The following is a 20,969-nucleotide window of genomic DNA, read 5'->3' as shown; positions in this document are numbered from 1 at the left end:
TTCTTCTTTTGAAATATGAAAAGGAAGCTTGTTTTCAGAGGAAATGTGTGAAAATGACAGCAGGATTTTTAATCAATCTCATTTTTGTCACACATTCTAGTAGTCTGGAATGGCAATCTGCTGGATTTAAAGAAAATATCTGAAAGAGATATTAGTCTTGAATCACAATGGAGGCTAAAGTCCAAAAGCTGCCTGCCAAAGACTGTGAAAATTGTCTAGTGACATCACTGCCTGGACTGCACTGTTTAAATAGATCAGAAGTGAGTATTTTCACAGTCTCTCCCTCCTTAATGTGAATTTACTACGCTTGCTTCCTGTCTTACCTGTAATACTATCACAGCCAATCCTAAATGCATTTTGGGAAACGTAGAATAACAAAAGAAAATAATTGAAATCTTTTGACAGAAAATAAATTTTGCTTGCTCATGGCCTTGCTATACCATATCCAGTGTTTCTCTTAGAATCAGTGTCTGAATATTTGATTCTAATCCCCATAGAAAGCATAACTGAAGAAATAAACATCTATCTGGGGGTGGTCTGGAGAAAACAAAAGTAGGTTAAGGTGCACGTCTGTCACTCTGCGGGGAATCGTGGTCATGAACTGTGCAGAAATCGACCACCATTGAATTAAAATGAAACTGATCCCCGTTAAAAAGAATGAGTTCCTGTGAAAAGCAGTTTCAGATCATAGCTGCTTGCAGTCTCTCCAACTGAATCGTCCCCACTGCTCCCACTTCATCTTCAACTACATTCCCACCTCCGTCCCTAACTGACTGAGGTATTTTCATCAGACTGAGCTGCATTCATCTGTCATTTCAAGTGACATTTCAACTGCTTTTATTTTACATTTTAAATTACAATTCAGCTGCTTTTATCTCTTGCTCTTCAACTGACATTTCAACTGATTTTATCTCAGCGCCTGTTATCTTTTATGCGCAAACTGACATTTCAGCTGATTTTATCTGTATTATCTAGTGATATTTTAACAGCTTCTTTTAATATTTAACATTTCGACTGCTTTTATCTTGACGCATCAACTTACACTTCAAGTGCTTTTGACTCTTACTCTTAGAGTGATATTTTGACTCTAATGCTCTTCCACTGACATTTCAGCTGCTTTCAGCATACACACGTACAAGTTTTGGTGATTTCATTGATTACACTTCAACTGACACTTCCATCTCAGCTGTAAATTGACTGATACTGTCATTTCAGCCTTTCCTACATTCTAATATTCCTTGTCGAGACCCTCATCAGTCTGCTATGATATTGTAGTGTCCCATAACTAAGTATTTGACACAATCATTTGGATAGACTTATTACAGGGTCTTTTGTTGAAATGTGTGCTGCGGTGACATGATTCAATACTTACTAGTTGCTATTTTGTCTACAACCAGCTGTTAATTGTGTCAATTCCAAAACACTTTAGCTTTATGTACCTCCAGAATGGCAACAAGTAGTTTGAGTATCAAATTAAAGTAGCTCAGCTCATTGTAACTTCCTGTCTGTGCCCACATACAGAAACAGTAAAAGTGGCGGTGAACGTATATAGTCTGACATTTTCCTGCTTCTATCTTCTCACTTTCTGTTATGAAACCACAAACTCATCTGACCTTATATAATGTGGTTTTTACATCTGTGACATTTATTATAGTTGCCAACTTTGATGTCTCTCAGTTTAAAATTGGTAATTTTAATGTTTAAGGCACCTTTAGTTGAATTGTGACCATGCACAGATGCCCCAAGTTAATCTGGCTGCCCCCAATAACAAGCATCTTTTCAGGGGTCCTGTTGGCTAAATGGGGTCTGATCTATTTCTGATCCTTTGTTTGTTTGCTCCAGGTATGCCAGCTGTCAAAAATCCCCCACTGAGCTCCAGTACAATGCAGGAAACTCTGCTAATGCAGAGCTGTGTATGTGCAAACCACAGAGCAGAACAAGCTGTTGGAGGGTCAGTGGGTGGTTTCAAAATTTCACATCTTTTCCCTGTTGATACAGCGTCAGAAATACTAGTATGTGAAGCTGAAAGTGTAGATTTGAATCTTTAAAAAAAATGTGTCAGCTCTCCGCCAGAGATTTTCATTTGGAACATTGCAAATATTACGAATGCATAAACAGATTCTTGCAACTCTTCCAATCTAACTTTACATTTTGACATCCAGTTTTTGGCTTTGTATACAGTCTTTCAAATCTGACATTCAGATGGTAGTTTTGGTTACAAGAACTTGGAATGTGACTTGACCTCACAGCTGGATAGGATTGACGGGGGGCTGGGGCGATGATGAGATGTTGATGTTGAGTCTGTTGGACCCGATCAGGATTTGGCTGTCTTCTCCACGTTAACAGTTAGTCCTGACGCCTCCATGTCTTCTGATTTAACTGGCACGGAGTCTTCAGAGAACTATACTCTCCTTTCGTCATTACTAACAGAATGAATCATTAAGAAAGAGTGAAGTTAACCCTCTAGACCCCAGAGCATATTCTCATTCCTGCCACATTTTAATTCACTGCGGGCTCATTTTTCTGTGCAATATAAAGTCCTACACCTCTATGGAAATAGCAAAGCTATGGCTAGACATTGAAGAACTCAAAAATGTCTTTGTTGCAGTATAGAAAATCAGAATGGCAATAAAAAAACAGTTGTTGTGTCTAATTATTTATTCTACAGACACTAAAAAAACTGGAATCACCATGTGTGGTATTTTCCAAGTGCGTCCAGGTGTTACTAATACTTTAAAAATTGGACTTCTCTACATACTACCGATATTTTACCACCAACTTATGGCTCCTGTCAGCTCTTTGTAAATACCGCCTCCAGCTCAACTGAGTCACTCATGGTTTCTTGGTCTCACAGGATAAGTTCGAGTCTCGTCGGAAAGTTGAAAATCCATAGATTATTTCTGTTTTTACAGTTTCAGACATTAAAACATGTGTAAATTTGATAACATGTCTTTCAAAACCGTCGACGGGTTAAGAAATGGGTAACTACAGAGATTTAAATTTTATTGTAGTTTGATTGCAACCTCATTTTACAGTAGTTGAATGGATTTTACATTGAACAGTTAAAGACTAATGCAGGTCTAGGGTAATTTGCCTTTATACAGCTTAACGTTTCTCCAGTAGCATCAAATCCTACAAAATTCATGGTAAGAGTAAAGTTTACTGCAAGAAACCTGCTCCTTTTTAAGAATAAGATCATTTTCATGTGACTTTCTGGGGTATGGAGGTATCAGTTTGTAGCTACAGTACAGCTGTACAAGAAGTTTACTCTAATAATTTGTGGCACCATCACTATGAAACCATTTAAAATTTTAGAGATTGCTTTAGCTCTCATGGTAGATTTACCTTCAGATTTAGGTATCAGTGGTAAAGCCTGCAGAGTGTCTGTGGACTCAGACTGGACTTGTTTTTCAGGCAAAGTGAACAACAGCTTCTCTCATTCCTCAAATGTGGGTGTTTGGCCTGGCCAGCTAAAAGTCACTAGTAGCAGCTGGACAGGACGCACTCTGTACTAGACCGATGACTGAGGAGAAAAGATGGATGGCTGGAGGGGAGGGCAGACTGAAGCGGGGGAGAAAGGCAGAGAGACAGACAAGGTGACAGCAGACACAAAGCTGTGGCCAACAGATGCTAGTTTTATTTCCTGTATAACTTTCTTTACTGTCATCTCTGGTGCAGGCTAATGGTAATGGCATATGTGATAGGGAGCGAACTCAGCTGGGTCCAGCTCGATAAAACAGCTGTTTGAGACTTTTATCAACCTGATCTAATCAGCAAATGGTTCATATGAAATTTCAAATATTTACTCAAAATTAAAGTTTCTCAAAGGTATTCATGCTCGTTCCAAAAAGCCACACTTGAATATGAAAAGCCTGCTGTCATGGGAAATTATGGCCCACGTCTTCAGATAGTCTCGTCAAGAGCGTTTATGATTTTGCAAGAAAATGAAGCTGTAGTGTTACATTCAGTGAAATCTGTTTTAAAGAAACAGAACTTGACATCAAGGGCAACGTTCAGAAAGTGATTTAATAACCTTCTGAACCAAAAAAACTCACCAGTGGTTTGGAAAAGCATGTTTTCTCTTAAAATTGGAGAAAATTGCACCATTTTTCAGTGCTATAAACTCTTAAATTAGAGAGAATTGTCTGATTTTAACTCGCACCAGTAATTTTACTAATTATGTGTGACATAAAATACCATCAGGAAAATGAAAGTTAATCAAACCTTAATAGTGTCATATTATATCAAAATCACTTTATTCCAGATGTCTCATTTAAAAATTTGTCAAAAGTAAACACAATTAAACACGCACTCACAGGACATAAATTCCAGGAATATCCAGTTGAACTGGTGTTTACACAGAGCAGAGCTTAGAAAAATGTTGAGCATGTAGATTTCAGGTTGTCTCACTTCTGGTACAATTAAATATTTGAAGAAATTCGACGTATGTTTTTTTCCTTTTTCAGAATTTATGATATTTTTGCTGTGTCATACCGAACAGAAGACATTTGTGAGTTCTCTTTACTTCGAGCCATGACAGTTGTGTTTCCACAGAGGTGCAGGACTTTGTAGTGCAGTAAAACATTAGTTAGAATAGATTAGTAACTGCCTGTAGTTTGGAGGGGTTTTTTGTGTAACTTGATGTCTACTGTATTTACTGTATCACTATAGAGGTTAAAAAACAACAACCAAGCAAATTATATGTAAAAAAATATATTGTATATGATACATGAGTTGTATTGTTTGACCATTTTAAAAATTTTACTACACATTGTTAATGAAATCTTCCTCGAATCCATCCGTCTGCTAGGATCAGATCAAATTTTTGGGTCACACGTAGCTTTAGCCTACAAAAAAACTTAAGGAGCAAACCATTAAACCAACAGACTGCTTTTGCCTTTCCTCAGCTTTGTAAAAACAAGACCATCACATATCGACTGCCCTACTTTTCCAACCATGTGGTACCTTTTTCCCTCCTACATACCTCTCTGTTTTGTTGTATTTTTAAACAATTAGACGATCAGATCATTGCGGAGCGAGTGTTGTAATCTTTTGGCAGTCTCCCAGAGAGAAGTACGTTTTTCTTTGTTTGTCTGGCAGTTGTTTGTTATTCTCGGCGTGTGAGGGGAAAAAGTGAGTTGAAGTGCCCTCGGACGTGTTTGTGGGAGTGAGGCGTGATGACATGGTGAGGGAGGGAATAGGCTTCAGTCCTCTGGGAGGAAAAGGGAGGGGGGTTGAAATGCTGATGCACCACAGGTTTTTGCCATTAGGCCCCATGTTTTTATCACTATGGCGAGACCTTGCCATGTTTTAATATATTTATGCTCCAAATACGAGGCAAAGATAATCTCTCTGGGTTTGGATTTACTAGAAACAAGAGTCCAGGTTGAGAGCGTCTGTCAAGAGCTTGGGATTGAACTCAGGAGACAAATATGGTAACAATAAAGCCTCTGTGTTTTTCTCACAACACAGAGAGGGGAGATATGCCATACATGATCTCCTGGTTTATGCTGATCTAACATAGGCTTATTGGGCTGCACGGAAAGAGAAAACAATAGCTATGTGTTCTGAGCAAAAACAACAAAAAATAAACTTTCCCCCCTTAGCTGTACCCCACTGCTGAGGCACAGTGTTTTAGAGAAAGTTGGAGAGAATTTACCATTGTTATCTAACTGTCTTTCACTTAGACTTTAATTATTTCCAAATGTTCCATCTGATTGCTATTGGCAGCCCTGGCGTGTTTAGTGCGTTGCGTTTGAAATGTGAGCGGGTCTTGGCTGGCAGAAGGCTGTGGGGTAAAATGCAAGGGCTGACCCCGAGAAAAAAGCCCTGACCATGTACTTTCTCATAGTATACATGACTTTGTAATGGAAAAGAGCTGTTTGTTATCTCGCTCAAACCCCAGCAGCTTGTTTTGTACCACCCTGAGTCCACGTGAGCTGGGTGTATTTGCCTGTTACATCCTGCAGCCCTGTCTCCTGAGAGTTATATTTCCATACAACTAAACTGCATTGCCATTCAAAGAAACTGAGTTTGTCACTGGAAGTTAAGACTGTGACGTAATAGGAAAGCCTTCCAGTTTGAAAAAGTTTCAAAGTCTGCATAGGGAGGAATGAGGGGAGGATGGAGGCAACAACAGGAGACAGGGATTATTCTTTGACTTCAGTTTTGTTTTCATCTGCTGTTGACTAGAGCTGCTGCTATTAGTGGCGTAATAGATGTTGATGCATTTTTATTGGCGTGGACATCGATTTTCCGAAGTGACACATGTTTATTTTTACTTCAGTTCATTATGATAAATGATTTTTTTTTCTCAGTGTCACTACGTAATTGTTGCACCCTGACTTCAGTGTTCACAATGGTGGCAGCAGCAGGTTCCAACACAGTTTTGTGTAAAAGTCTACTAAGGCCCAAGGCCTCCAATATCTGGGAGGACTACAAATGATCACAGAATAAAAAGGTGGTTTGTAAACTGTGCACTGTTCGGATGTCAGCCACAGCAGCACAACGTACCAACATCTGAAGACAAAACACACAGGAGGAACACCAGTTTGTTTCTCTCCTGCTCTCTGTGCTCACATATACTGTATTTTAATACGGCCAAAAACCACTAAAACTGTTCTCGTTTCTGTGTTTTTCAGTTTCTTTAGACAGACAACAAAACGAGAATGAAACAGTGACTGAAAAACATCTTGGTAGGACCTGTGAACCATCAGTCACTTCCGTGCTGCTGCTCTGCATTGCTAAAATCCTGATTTCATAACTGAGCATTCTTCAGATAAACATACCAAGAACACGAGTTCAACAGAAGAGCTGACAGAATTCTGTTGTATTTTCACTAAATTTCAAGCGGTACACTTTCGAAACAACAAGCTAGGTTAAATTTTGGCACTCAGATTACTCATCTAGCTCATGATTGTTGAGCTGAAAAGGAGTGACGATCAATCAAGACAATGAATGGCACAAGACAGGATGATTTGAGATGTATTCGTGATACATCACGACAAAGCTGCACCCTGATTGTCTTTAAGTGGGTCACACAGATGGAAAACATAAAGGAAGTTTAGACAAGCTGCTACGCTGTGGTGAAACTTGTTAACCACCTGAAAACTTGTGGCTGATGGAAGGAAGTTATATGACATGCAAGAGCTAATAGAGATGCTAAGTGCTGTCCTATAAAGACAAGTAAATCAGTACTTCAGTCAAACATGCCAGACATTCATAGGTGAGCGAACTGTTCGTTACAGCTGAGTGTCCAGGAGACAAGATACAGATAGAAACACAACAAGCCTGACTGTAGTTTCCTCACATCCTGCTGTGTGCTGCTCTGCCTCACCGACCAAAGTCTGTAGTCGTAGCTTCTGTGATGATGAGTGCATCGACCAGAGAGCAAAAGAAACTGTCCATCCTGATCCTTTCCTTCTAGCACGACTGGACAGTGAATGAATTCAAGATTGCAGCTTAAAACAGTGCAATACCTCACACATCCTATACTGCAACTTATAGGTGTGGCCATTAAACAAAGTGAATGATGCTGTAATTAAGTGTTTATTTATTTATTTCAGTCAGATTAAAATTTTTAAGTTTTGTTGATGTTGCTCATTGCTTAATGTATCCCATGCAGTTCGTATATGCTTGCTATGTTTTCAATTAACACGAACCGAGTCTAGTTTTTTAACAGCCACACCTCATACATTTCACACATCCTATCTGATCTGTGCAAACACATCCTGCTGTTCAGCTAAAAAAAAAAAAAAATTTGGCGTGGGATTGTTCATCGCGGCTGAGTCATGAATATTTTCACGGTTGTGTCGGGGAGCACATAATGTTTGGTTTTTACATAATCTGGTTACTGCAAATGGTATATTTTTGGTGAATTTTTAAATGAGACATGAGGTAATCTTACCTAGACATAAGGTGATGTGAGGAAATATCAAGATTTTAAGCTTAAATCTGATTTTGGTTTCACAACTTGTATCACTAATTAATAGTTCATAGTCTGCCAGAAAATTGCAAATCAGACGATTCTTTCTGTTTGTACAGGTTTGGTGCTCATAAATGGGGCAGTTTTGGTTAAAAATTTTTTTAAATAACATGCCTTTCAATTCTGCCAAGGGATTCAAAAGGTTGATTGAACTTGGAAAGTACAAAAAAAATCAGCAGACAAAGGTATTGACATTGCAGACCATCCTTAAACAGAGGCTAAATCAGAATACTCCTTACATGTAGAAGTCGGGATGGTGCCGTAAAGGCTCGGTTTTTCAAACTGATTAAAATTTATTTTGCCCTGTTTTTACCAGTTTTATCTCTGTATACACTCAGAGAAAGTGCTCATACATGATTTACATAACATCATGTGAGACGTTGCATTTTTTTCCCTCCTCTTCAGGGCCTTTGTTTCGGAGCCCCTGTGAGCTGCTGCCGGTGGGGACGGGACACCCGGTGCAGGCCATCCTGAAGAGCTTCACCGCCTTGTCGGGATGCGCCAGCAGAGGCACCAGCAGCCTGCCCCAGGAAGTCCACATCATCAACCTGAGAGGACACGCTCCACCTGGCCCAGACAACACTCCAGCCAAGGTGAGTCAGTTGGAGACTGTGGAGCAAAACAGCACACAGATTAATAGATAAAAAATAGAAATAAAAAAGAGAGAGAATCAGGAATGGCTAAGGTGTCACAAGGTTTGTGGTTCGATGCTTGCCCCAGTGGCTCCTCAAGCTGCTCCCTGCACGGCAGCTCTGCCACCACAAATGATTATGTGTGTTAATGAGAAACAGTCAGTGCTTTGGAATCTAAGGTTTGTAAAGGCATTATAAAAGTATGGACCGTTTTTAACTTTCTTATGGCTCTTGAACAAATCATTTGTGACCTAGAGTTTAGTCAGGAAACTTAACCAAATCCAATAACATCCCATTGTTCTCTCACTAAGTGCACTGGTAAAAAAAAAACTTGTTCCAATCCTGGTGATCAGACGAACTGACCTCACTTTACCATATCACAGGTTAGAGGGTAAAACAAGAAGACAGTGACAAGTCATTCAAAGTCAGTTTTTTTTCCAACTGCTGATGTGTTTTGAGCAGATCTCTTATGTGCTTCATTCAGACTGTCAACACATCTCCTGATGGAGTTCTTTAGAGTTCATGTCGGGTGTTAAACCGCTCCCTGTCCTCAGGTGTTAAACAGCACATCTCATGGTTGGAACATCACCCATAGTTTGAAGATGAATCATGGAATCATGGAAAATGCTGTGTCTGGATTTTAAACTGCCATCGACTTCAGTCACAGTGGTGTGAAAAGTGGCATGTATGAACTTGTCATTGTGCTTTTGCTGCTAATGTAGGTTTAAGTGTTACCAAAGCCAAATATGGAAAAACGGTGAGCTGGGTTTGCTAAATCAGTCAGTCAGTAAGGCATACAGAAACTATTCTCTGGTTTCAGTGGCTGCACTTGTTGCAGAGATTTACCACAGGGATCTAGATTCTAAGGTTTGTTTCTTCTTGTAATTTGTCCTGTTTGATATATGGTAGAGGAGCACGGCTGCAGGGCTTCTTGTATCTTATATCGGATTTTGCCTTTTTTACAAGGTCTGATGAAGCAGTTCCAAGTCCCATAAAAAGCAGAAACCTGTAGCATTTAATTAGTCTCCAAACCCATGCACATAAAAAGTTTTCAAACCTCCACACACACTCGAAACTGCTCAACACTGCCTGGCTCATCAGACTGACTTTGGAATCTGTGGCAGTTATGATGCCATGAATCTTATAAGCAAAACAATATTCTTTTGTTTTATTTATTTTACAAATATTTAACATATCTGGAAAAAACATGACAACATTCTCCCAAGTGCCCACAACTGTTACCGATACTGCTCAGATTTGGTTAATTTTCCCAGCAAAACTGAAAATCACACTTTATGCATAAAGACTGTAGGGAAAATTCAAAATCTGGTGATTTGTTTGTTTTTACAGTTTCTTGCTCTGATAAATAGTGTGTTTTGGTTGGTTTTGTAGAGATAATTTACCTTTTAAACCCACCAGGAGGCGGGTTAATGTAAGGCCAGAAATCACAACATGCCAAGAGTCCACTACAGTTCTTGTAGAGTCTACGTATACCTGTGTCCTGCCAGGTGTGAAGATTTTACTGTGCTTCATCTAACAACAGATTTACTTGTATCAAAATAGATTAAGGTTAAACACAGTCAAATAATCACACAGAACAAACTCAGCTGTGTTTTTGTCTGCGTCTGCTGTCAGGTAAGCTGGTTGGAGTCAGTGTATCCCACATGTTCAAGTATTTCCCAGACCAGTAGATCAGACTCAGCTGATCTTTCCTGTTTTTATACTCTTACAGTCCTCTGTATATTTTAGCTGCCATTAAAGTGCATCAAACTGTCTAAGTTTTCTCCCAGGAGATCTTTCTGCTGGTAGTGATGGACCAAATAATGATAATAAACAGCCAACTGACAAAGTACAGTAAATTGATTTTGCTTGTTATTTTGACCTAAGTTAACATTTTTCATTCTCCAGTTAGTTTATTTTGGGGGAGTTAAAACAGAGTAATGAGCTCAACAATGTTGAAAATATTGAAATGAACCGCTTTTTGTGTATGTTCCACCTGAGTTTCTAAAACTTGAATAGCTTGTCTTTGATGTTTTTTCAGTATACAGGTAGAAATGTTTTGCTTTTTGCTGAGTGGAGCCTGAATTTCTTTGCAAAACTATGTAGTGAATGATTTGCTCTGTAAATGACCGCTTCATTGCTTTTATGGAAAACCCAGTAAAATATCTAGTTTGAGAGCCTGTGAAATTAATCTAATTGCATCAGTTTATCTTGGGAACTGATCGCGGTGAGGATTAATGCAGAGGAGGCAGAAATCCAGCTGTCTGTTCTCCTCCTACAGCCTTGGCTGGAGAAGGTCTCTGCAGCTCTGGCTGAGATTAGGTGGCCCTGCAGAAGCTCAGTCTGTTACTGGAGGTTTCTGCTTATGATAAGATAAGATCCCCTGAAGGACACTCAGCCCATTTACCCACTCTGGTACTTGATTGCATTTCCACCTGAGACGTGGGCACAGCTCCGTCCTTCACCTTGAACAGGAACATGTCAGACTGACACAATCTGCCCCTGATCTCTGGTGACAGACAGATTTGACGGACCAGTGGAAAAAGACATTATAGCTTGAAATTAAGGATCTTTAACAGCCTTGATCATACTGGTGCAAGGATGCATTCACTTCACCTCTGAACCAAATATCATCTTTAAAAAGTTCCTGAAATGACCATGTGTGATGTGTAGTTCTGCCTGGAAAACTGACCAAATCTGAGCTAAAAATAATAATATTGACATAAAATTTGGAAACAAATAATCTTGCATCTAAAGAAACTTTATGCAGCAAGCAAGTTCAGCAGTTTCAAGTCAGTAGAATGTACGTGGAAATGGTAAATGTAGTGTTAAAAACTGGAAGTTTTACTCCAAACAGCACGTTTTGTTTTGGAGGGAGACCGTTGACCATAGAAGCAGCAGTAAAATGAGATTAAATCGTGACAGTTACAAATTATGTGCACTGTGTATTTTACAGCATTAATTGTTCATTTCCTCATGAAAATCTTCGATGTGAACCAGGCATCTAAATACTGTACTTGAACACAGTTGTTCGGAAGCTGTACTTAATTTTTGTCTTTTGATTTCTGGGAGAGAAAACTTGCAAAATGCGACTGAACCACTGTCCATATGAATTCTTTTATGTTGAGACAACATCCGAACAGATGTTGTTACTTGTTAATTTAATTCAGCAGTGCCTGTTTTAAACACCAGTGATTTCTTTTGATGCATCAATGACAACCAGAGAAAATTTGGCTTTAAATGAGCACAGATTGCTATAGATTGATGGAAACAAAAGGCTTGTATATCACTAGAATACTATCCAAAATGTTTATGTGGATATTTCAAGCTTTACACACCTGAATGAATGATTAGCACACTTTGTCTGTTATTGTACGCTGACTGCCAGCTCTGTAAACGCCAGCTTATCCCACACGAAGCACTTATGCACAGTCACTGCTGAGGTGTTCTGTTGCACTTAATAACACAGCTTTGGTGTGGAGATTGGCCCCGAGCCAAAGTGTGTATTCTGAGTCAGGTCCAGCTGTGCATTTCTGTCTGTGGATAACAGTTCATACCCGCTGGTTAATACCCATACAGAATGGGTTCACCGGTGCAGGCAGGAAACAATTCATTGCTCTCACGTCCTTACTGAAAATATGAACAAACTGCAAGCCATGACTTTCACACATGGGTGTGAAAGAGATGTGAAGCAGGCCTCACACACTGCAGCTGCAGGATGTGTGTGTGCCTGTGCATGCGTGTGTGAAAGCATCTGAAATTGACCATGTGATCCCCCTTGTCCGTATTCGCCCATGCACACCGAGTGCAACTGCAGATTTATTCCCCTTCCTGGTCAAGGCTCAGCTTCGCAGACACTTAGTGCGAGTCAGCGGGGCACATCGTGTTCTCCAGCAGTCCCTGAACGCAGACAGCCAAAGCTCAGCCACAGGCACCTCTTGTGCTGCAGGCCATCGGTGAAAACATCCACATTCAGTCTGCTCTGCGGCCCAGACGCCGCTTCCTCCCCACACTGCAGAGGTGAGGGGCAGAACTCACAGAAAATCTACATAATCGCACACTGACCAGGCACCTCTCTGCTGACTGAGAAAACAACCAAAGGATACACATGCTAAAGCAAGCACAGGAAAAGAGCGATTACTGAGAGTGAAATCAATTTGCACATCTACGAATATAAATGAGTCCAAATGCTGAAATTAAGAAGAAGATCTTACCGCTCCTCGAGCACCTGACCAAAATACAGACTTAGGATGGGACTAAGATCATCTTTTCACTCACAGTTAATATGTAAAATACTGCACTGACAACATATAAAGCTGTGAATTTAGCTACGTGTTTGCAAAAATATTCGTGTGTAGTGTAACACTGCACATACACAGAAATGGGTTTTTGTGCTGAACTGCTTTGAGAAGCTGAGAAGTTGCCACGAAACTGGCATACTTTTGTGAATCCCAGCTGACAGCTAAAAAGCAAGCTACCAAATGGTATTACTTTTTTGATATTCAAAACTCAGAAAAGTGTGGTGAAGATTGAAAGTTTCCAAGAAACTGTCTGTTTTTTTTTTTTGTTTTTTTTTTTTTTTAGAAAATAAGCTCATAAACTTCCACTGGACAAGAGAAACTTCCTTGCTTACAAGTTTATTTGCTCCCAGAAAGAAGGAATAGTTTTCATGCTGCAGATTCTCAGCGGTCATAGGAAAATACTGACGAGTAATGTGGCCCGTTTTCCACTGGGCCTTTTAACCCTCTGAACCACAAGCCGTTTCTGAGCGTTTCTTTTTCCTGCTTTCACTTTTTTCTTTACTCACTTTGAGCTTATTTTTTTACTGCAATATAAAGTCCTGCACCTCTATGGAAACAACACAACCATCACTAGAAGTAGAAAGAACTCAAAATGTCTTCTGTGCAGTATATCAAAGTTATGTCATAAATCATAAAAAAGGAGAAAGTTGAATTTCTTTGATAATTTGTTTTACAAAAGTTGAAAAACCCTGGAATCAACATATCCAACACTTTTTCGAGTAGCCACAGGTGTTACCAATCCTGGAAGAATAAATGGTGGCTCTGCATACTGTCAATATTTTACTACTTGTATTTTTACAATGTCTATGAACTCAGTTTTCCAACACTTCTCCGTGCATCAGCTCTGGTGAAATGTTTCTCCATGCTGAATGTATCTTTCAACAACTTGCTCCTCTGTTTCAGAGCCATGCTGCATTTATTTCACTGATCCACTGTGTTTTGCTTTGCTCTCTGATTTGTTTCTGTACTTGTCACCTATGAACGCAGCCTGCAGTTCAATCAAATAGCCACTTTTTTGGTCACATTACAGAATCTAGTGAGAGCAAATGGTTTGTTTTTATGTAGAAGAAAGGGATTTTGATGAAATATTAGGCTTAGATGTGGTTAATTTGCCCAATGGAAACATGTCACACATGTTTAGTTCAAGGACTGTCAGAGAGTTGCAAATCAGACAGTTTAATAGTGTAATCAGCTTTTCAAATCGGCCGGTAGGTTTTAGGATTCAAAGTGTTGAACAGTGTACCATCACAGACTAATCAGTGGTCCATTGCTGGATAATGAAGAATTTATTGATGGTTTGTCATATCAGACCAAATGCCAGTCATTTCTTGTATATCCTAAGTAATACCCAGCCCAAACAATGCCCACTGAACACTGCCAGACCACGGTGAAGAAAATTTGTGGGTTGGCCTTACTGAGCTGGTTTGCAAACTAACAATTTTTCTTTCCATTGCTCTGGATTTTTATTCAACATTTCTCTTAAACAGTAGACTGTTTGTTTCATAGACTCTTCCATAAAATGACAAAATGACCCGATCTGACACTGGCTTGCCTGGACAGTTTTCTACTTTATACTTTACTTCTAAAGTGTTATTCACATTTGTCTGAAATAAAGAGAGATGATTTCTTCAGCTTCAGTGGTCCTGATCAAAGTAACAGAAACCCCTTTCAGAGAGACTGGAAAGGCAGTATCCTCAGAGAGTTCAGGCAAAAGTGACTGTTGTCTGGGCTGGAAGTCACATTAAAATCTGTTGTGTGGGGTCAGGCTGTGTGTTCAGGAGGCAGTGCTTTCCTCAAATAATTTTCACATTTTCACCAAATTGAATGATGATGTATAAAAACGATGTAATCCTGAGGTGAACAATTGAGAGTGAGTCAGAGTAAAGTGTGCCGCAGACCGGATTTGCTGCTCGAATTTCATCCAAGCTTTAAATCTCTCTGGGCTTCATGGCAAAATGTCTTTTTGTGGTTTGACTATTGACCTTGAGGTGTTGGTGTTTCGCCACTTAACTTGCAAAAACAATGACCTCATCCTGTTCTCTTTTCTTTGCTCTGGTTTGAAGCTGTAGGTATCAAGTTCGAACATTTTTCCACGTGCTGCTTCTGTCACATGCCCAGGTGGCCTTTTACCCCTGCTAACAAGCCACCACCACATGTTTGTTAATGCACACAAGCTTGGAATTGTGGCAGACACCTTGTTCCCAAGCTGGACAAAAATAAAGAGACCTGCTGGGGCTTACAGTCGGGTGATAGTGTAAAAAATAAACAGAAGGGGCCGGTGATATCTCAAATCGCCCGTCTTTCTCTAATCAGTTTACCAAAGGCAAACATCAAACACGGTCGCTGGCTCTGAATCAGGGTGAGGCAGAGCAGATGATTGTTTTATCAGCTGGAATTCGTGGATATCTTAAACTGTGAGTGACGAGCTGGAGGAGTAAACCAGGCACAAACATCTGCTGTCAGATACGAGTTCAGCTCACATACAAGACAAACTGCACACACAAAGCCAGTAAAGCTTTTATTTAAACTTGATTTTGGAAGTTCATATGCTGTTATCAAAACAGTTCTTACACAGCAAGACTGATTATTTTGTTGGAGTTAAGTAGCAGCTGTTGCCTGTTTGTAGCACCCAGATTGTGAGTTTTGTTCCTCTGTTTAGCTTTTATGGTGGCTGGCATCTTCATCTTCTTTTTATCTTTGAGCAAACATTGAAGTTTATCATGTTGCACACACATGCACAGCAAAATGAGCGATGAACCAAACAGCAACACTGAAAAGGGAGATTTGGTTGCAAAAAGAAACATACCATCTCTTGAAGGGCTGTACAATTATTGGAATACTTATCTTCTTACAATTAAATCAGCATCGTTGACTCAGGAATGAATGTCTAAAATCTTTTACTCATAGCAAACAACAGATGAAGATAAAATCACCTGGTTTCAACTTAGTTTAATCTGAAAGTAGATGTCCTTATTCACTCTTTTCAAACTAATATTTGGTTTCCCCCCCTGTCTGAGCTGCTGCAGTAACTGAGTGGAGACTAGATGCTTCTCTGTGCAAAGCTAACTAGTTAGCATCTACTGTAGCCTGCATGTGAGACGTTTAGGGAACATGTGCTCTGTTTATTTAAATGTGAAAGTGCAATCAAAATCAGTAGATAGTAGATGGTAATAAATAATCATGATCAAAATTATCCTGCAGCCTCAGTCAGTCGTGTAGAAATGTTTCAGCTACAGAAAGGGTGATCAGAGTTGAGTAGAAACGCAGTGTTGCAGTTGCTGCTACAAGAGTCAACATGACTAATTTGTTTGACCATTTAAATCAGCACCACAAAGCTCTGTATGATGAGTGCAAAGCCAGATCTGAATGAAATCCAGAGCAAAAACCCACTTCAGATGCCTTTGCCCGTGTTGCACCACATGAGAAAGGCTCCAAACTGTTTGCGCTCAAAAAACGTCTTTATAGTATATGAGTTATTTTTTTAAATTTTCTATGCAGATGCACTCCCCAACAAAAGATCTGTAATCATTGATGAGGGATTTATTCTTTCCATAAAGGTGTTCAAGACATCTGGTGAAAACTCCTGTATTTATTCATATCACAATATACCGGTATATCACAGAAAAAACACATACTGCAGTGTTATTTCCCCCCCTATTATCTCTCAGCCCTACTTTGTACATCTTCAACCCTTCTGTCAGTGTGTCAGTCCCTCCCACCTGAGATAAAAACTGAGGAGGAGAGAGCAGAATAAAGGAGTCGTGGAAACAGACATTTATTGATTCAAATCACAACACAGAGTAACATTCAAAGTGCTGAAATCACAAATGGGACATGACATCATGGAGCCCCCAGCTGGTTAAGCGCTTGTGCGAGCACTTTCACCAAACACCCACACACATATTGCATGAAGAAACTCACAGTAGCCAAGTTGAGAAGTTTTCAGCTCCTTAAAACTCAGATTATTTTTTTTTTAGAGAAAGTACTTTCAGGTCATCGTTTATCTACCGAAGTGTAATCTCCGTCTGTCCTCTCGACCCCTTCCGCCCTCCTCACAGCTTAATTGTTTTTGCAGTGCGTCCTGCTATTCTGCCGTATCACTTAAAGATTCCTATCCAGACGTGCCATCTCGCTTTGACGTCCTTTCAGGTTTTCTTTTTTTCCTTCTTGCAGCTTGGTGCTCAGCTGATTGCAGACTGATTATCACCACAATTCAGGGGGGAAGGCTCCAGGTAGCATCTGCACCGCACTCAGATATGTGGGTGGCACCGATAAGAGCGGTCAACAGGTTTCGGTCGGCCTTCCCTCCCCCGCTGAGCTCCTTTGCCTCAGCTCCCCTTCCCTCTGTACACCGTCAGTGATCCAGAAAGAACCAAGATCCAGACAGACAACACACATGCACGTACACACACACATCAGATAACAGTGTGATTGGACCCAGGCAGTTCGTAGCTGAGCTCTTAGCCAGCCTTCTGTGTTTTCAACCACAGCAGTGATATTATCAGTTTGTCTATGCCGTTCTAAGTTGCTTTTTTTGTAATAATTCTGGATATTAGTCTGTTTTTGACCTATTTAAAACCCCTCATTCTGCTTCATGTCATGGGATACATTTGTGTTTTCTTTCTTTCTCGAGTTGATTATTGTTTCCTGGGAGGGAGAGTCTGCTTCCAGATTAGTCTTACTTTTTAGCGTAATTAAAGGATGTTTTGGGTTTTTTTCCTGAATCACTAGAGCTCATCAGGCACTTAATTAGCTCTGTCAATAAAGGAAACTCCCTTTTCCTGCGAGGACGCTGAGCCGCACTGATACTGAGGGTGACTGCTGTTTGCACTGCTGGGCACAATATTTGATGGCCCAAGTGTCTCGTTACAATGTTGATGCACGGCTTTATGAAACACTCTTGACACACGGTGTAATTTAGGTGGCTTGAAAGGTCGTGAAATTGCAACCACATGCTCGGGACAGGACAAACAAATCACCCCGCTGCAATTACAATGTCACAACCATCGGTGGGATCTAAATCGAACCATGTGGCTTTGTTATACAGCAAGTATTATTTATCTTTTTGGGATTTTGTTGCAGTTGGCGCTGTGTTTGTTGTTGGAGCTCAAAGTGTGTTGTTTTTCTCCCCCCTAACATTTCCATTGTTTACTCATGCTACCACCACTAATGGTATGCTCTGTGACTGGCCTTGCTTATCCTGCTACAGCTGTCGTCCCCTGTGTGGGGTTTGATTTCAGTAACGCGATAGGCCTTGACAAGCCTCCATCAGTGGCTGCTGGTAAATGTGCCCCTTGACTGTAATGGACCCTGGACCTCTAAATCCTTGTGCCAGCCTCCTGATAATCAATCAGCTGTGGCTTCCCGTCCCCAGCACACCCCTGAAGGTAGCTGCCTGCACCAAGTGCGACTGACGGCCACCTGATCCTTGCAAACACCACAAGAGGTACTTTGATGCCCGGTGTTGCTGCACCTCTTTGCTCCACACCCTGGCTAGATGACAAGGTCTGCTGCTTTGCCCGCCAGCTTTACCAGACCTCCTGATGGCAGCTCAGTGTGCAGAGATGAACACCAGCTGCTGCGGAGTCTTCATCATCACTCATATTGCGCAACCAAGACCTCACTCAGACTGGTGTTATCGCTGTCTACCTGTTAAATTTGGAAAAACTGGTAGTTTTTTTTCCCCATTCTGGCCCTCAGTACCTCTTGGCACTTCCTCTCCTTGGAGCTCTGTTTATGCCTGTGTTTGCAAGTGACTCACGTCTTCTGGAAATGTTTCTGTCTGGGTTTTGAAATTCCTCATCTTTTACAACTTTCTCCCTCACTCTCATTCTTCTTTTTCTGCCTCCCTCTTCCATCTGTCAAAGCCAGGGCCTCAAAGCCAAGCCAGGTATGATTATATCTGGGTTGTTGTTTCTCTCAAAGGAGCGATACACTCGCTTTTTCCAGCGTCTGGACTAAATATGCAAAAAGAGAGAAGCTGGTTTCTGATCTGTTTGTTTGGATCAAAATTGCAGATTGCCTCATAGATAAGTGTTTAGTAATTTCTTCCATTTTCTTGTCTCGGCGGGACGTTTTAATGATTTTTGCAGCACGTTTATGGACAGCATCACTGAACACTGCGGTTGGAGCTGCTGTGCTCCAGGGCTTACATCTGCCGAGAACCGATAATTGGGCATTGATGCTTCTCGTTCAGTCCGTTTCTTCTGTTCGTGTCTCTTGCTAAATGACTTCATGCAGCATCACAGTGACAAGTCTTTGAACACAGTCTATCTATAAAAGTCTGACAATCCTGACATTTTCCTGGCTATGCCAGTCTAACATGCTGAAAGATTTTACTAAGCTGTTATTGTATGTGCAATTAAAATCAGGTTTTATTGTCTCTATATTAACCCTCCGAGCTCCAAGCAGTTTCTGGATGTTTTTTTTTTTTTTTTTTGCGTCTGTCACATTTTTACTCACCCTGAGCTCTTTTTTCATGAAAATATGAAGTCCTGTACCTCTGTGGAAACATCACAAATAGTAGTAGAGAGAATTCTAAATATTTTTATGCAAAATAACAAAGTACTAATGCCAGACACTCTGGAATCAGCTTAAGTACCGAAAACTAGTGACTTCACATTCTATATATATTTCTCACTATTGTTTCTATACTTTTTCTTGTCTGCTCTTTGTAAACACAACCTGCAGTTCAATCCAGTTGAGATTAAGTCTCTGAATTCTCGTCTCATATTGACTGCAATTTAGTCATGAACCATGTGGCTTTGCTATACAGTAACTTTGGATGCAGTTGTAATGAGAAGCACACAATTGTTTGTTTTTTACGGACTGATTTCTGGGTGAATGGTTTCTCTTTTTAGATTTTTTTTTAACATTACACGTGTAGAATAAAGTGATATTGATAAAATATTATGGTTTTATGCTTAAATTTGGTTACATTTCCCGACTGAACAACACATTACAGATGTTTTTACAGTTTCTTCCTCTGATAAATGGTGTCATTTTGGCAATTTTTAAAGATAACATGCCTTTGAAAGCCACTTTTGGATTTTGTAGGTTCACAGGGTTAAACTCTATCTCCTGAGCCTCGTCAGCTGATGGAAGCGGGCACCAGCTCTAATGAGGTGCTGGCTCACAAACATCAAAAAAGGTATAGGAAAGCAGCACACTCATTAGCCGCCTTCCTCTGGGTAAAACACAGCAGCCAACATACTGGCATTTACTGTACATCAACTGGCACAGGTGTTACGGATCAGGGCTGTCAACTAAAGAGGAGAGTCTATGTGAAGTCTGAGACCAAGTCGACATAATCACAAATCAGTCAACAAGAAATCAGCCAGTGGTCGGTATGAATGCCGTTTTATCACACAGAAGGCGCTTCGTAGAGACATTCATCTTTATTAGTTCAAATTAATGCGGTGGAGTAGTGTATGTGCCTCTTCGATTCCAATTAAGCTCTTAGTTTTAAACCTCTAAATTCCAAGCACCTTCAGGGCTTTTTTTCTTGCATTACATTTTTACTCACTGTGTTTTTCACTCCAGTTTAAAGTCCTATACCTCAGTTAACTTTTGAAGAAGAAGAAGAAGAAGCTCTTGTAAGGAAATAATATTTGGGAATAGATCAGGACTGATAAGTCAGAGATAAGTTATTTAAAGAGAAAAATTATTCTAAGATATCATGTTTTTGTGACATTGTTTATAATGTGGATATTTTTGTCCTTGAAGACCTCTGTGTAACTTTTTAAATTGAGGGTTAAAGCAGCACAAACCATGGCTACAAGTGCCCACAGGTGTTGAAATAAGAAATTGTGGCTCCACATACTATAGATACGATACTGCTTACATTTTTACAAACTACGTGTTTTTCACACTATCTTTGGCTAAATACTACAGGAATCTACTGAACCTGATTAATTTTGGCTTTTAATGGTAACATTATCTAGAAAAATCAACAATTGCTTTCCCCATTAACACTTGACACATTATTGTTGATGGTTTGTGGTAAAGCTGATTTGAAAATGTGACTGATTCAGCAGCCCACCACTGAGGGAT

General features: G+C 40.1%; 1 protein-coding gene across 1 annotated transcript in view; it reads left to right on the top strand.

Moving 5' to 3' along the window:
• The window catches only part of tgfbr3 (transforming growth factor, beta receptor III), an 86,115-nt gene that overhangs the window by 20,532 nt on the left and 44,614 nt on the right, over positions 1-20,969 (top strand). Inside the window, 1 exon segment of the mRNA XM_022221134.2 lies at positions 8,390-8,577. Within this exon segment, the coding sequence (XP_022076826.2) occupies positions 8,390-8,577 (188 nt within the window).

Source organism: Acanthochromis polyacanthus, chromosome 4 (genome assembly GCF_021347895.1).
Source record: "Acanthochromis polyacanthus isolate Apoly-LR-REF ecotype Palm Island chromosome 4, KAUST_Apoly_ChrSc, whole genome shotgun sequence".
In the NCBI taxonomy this organism is placed as follows: Eukaryota; Metazoa; Chordata; class Actinopteri; family Pomacentridae; genus Acanthochromis; species Acanthochromis polyacanthus.
Note: the sequence above shows the minus strand (reverse complement) of the source record. Positions and strands in the feature narration are given on the sequence as shown.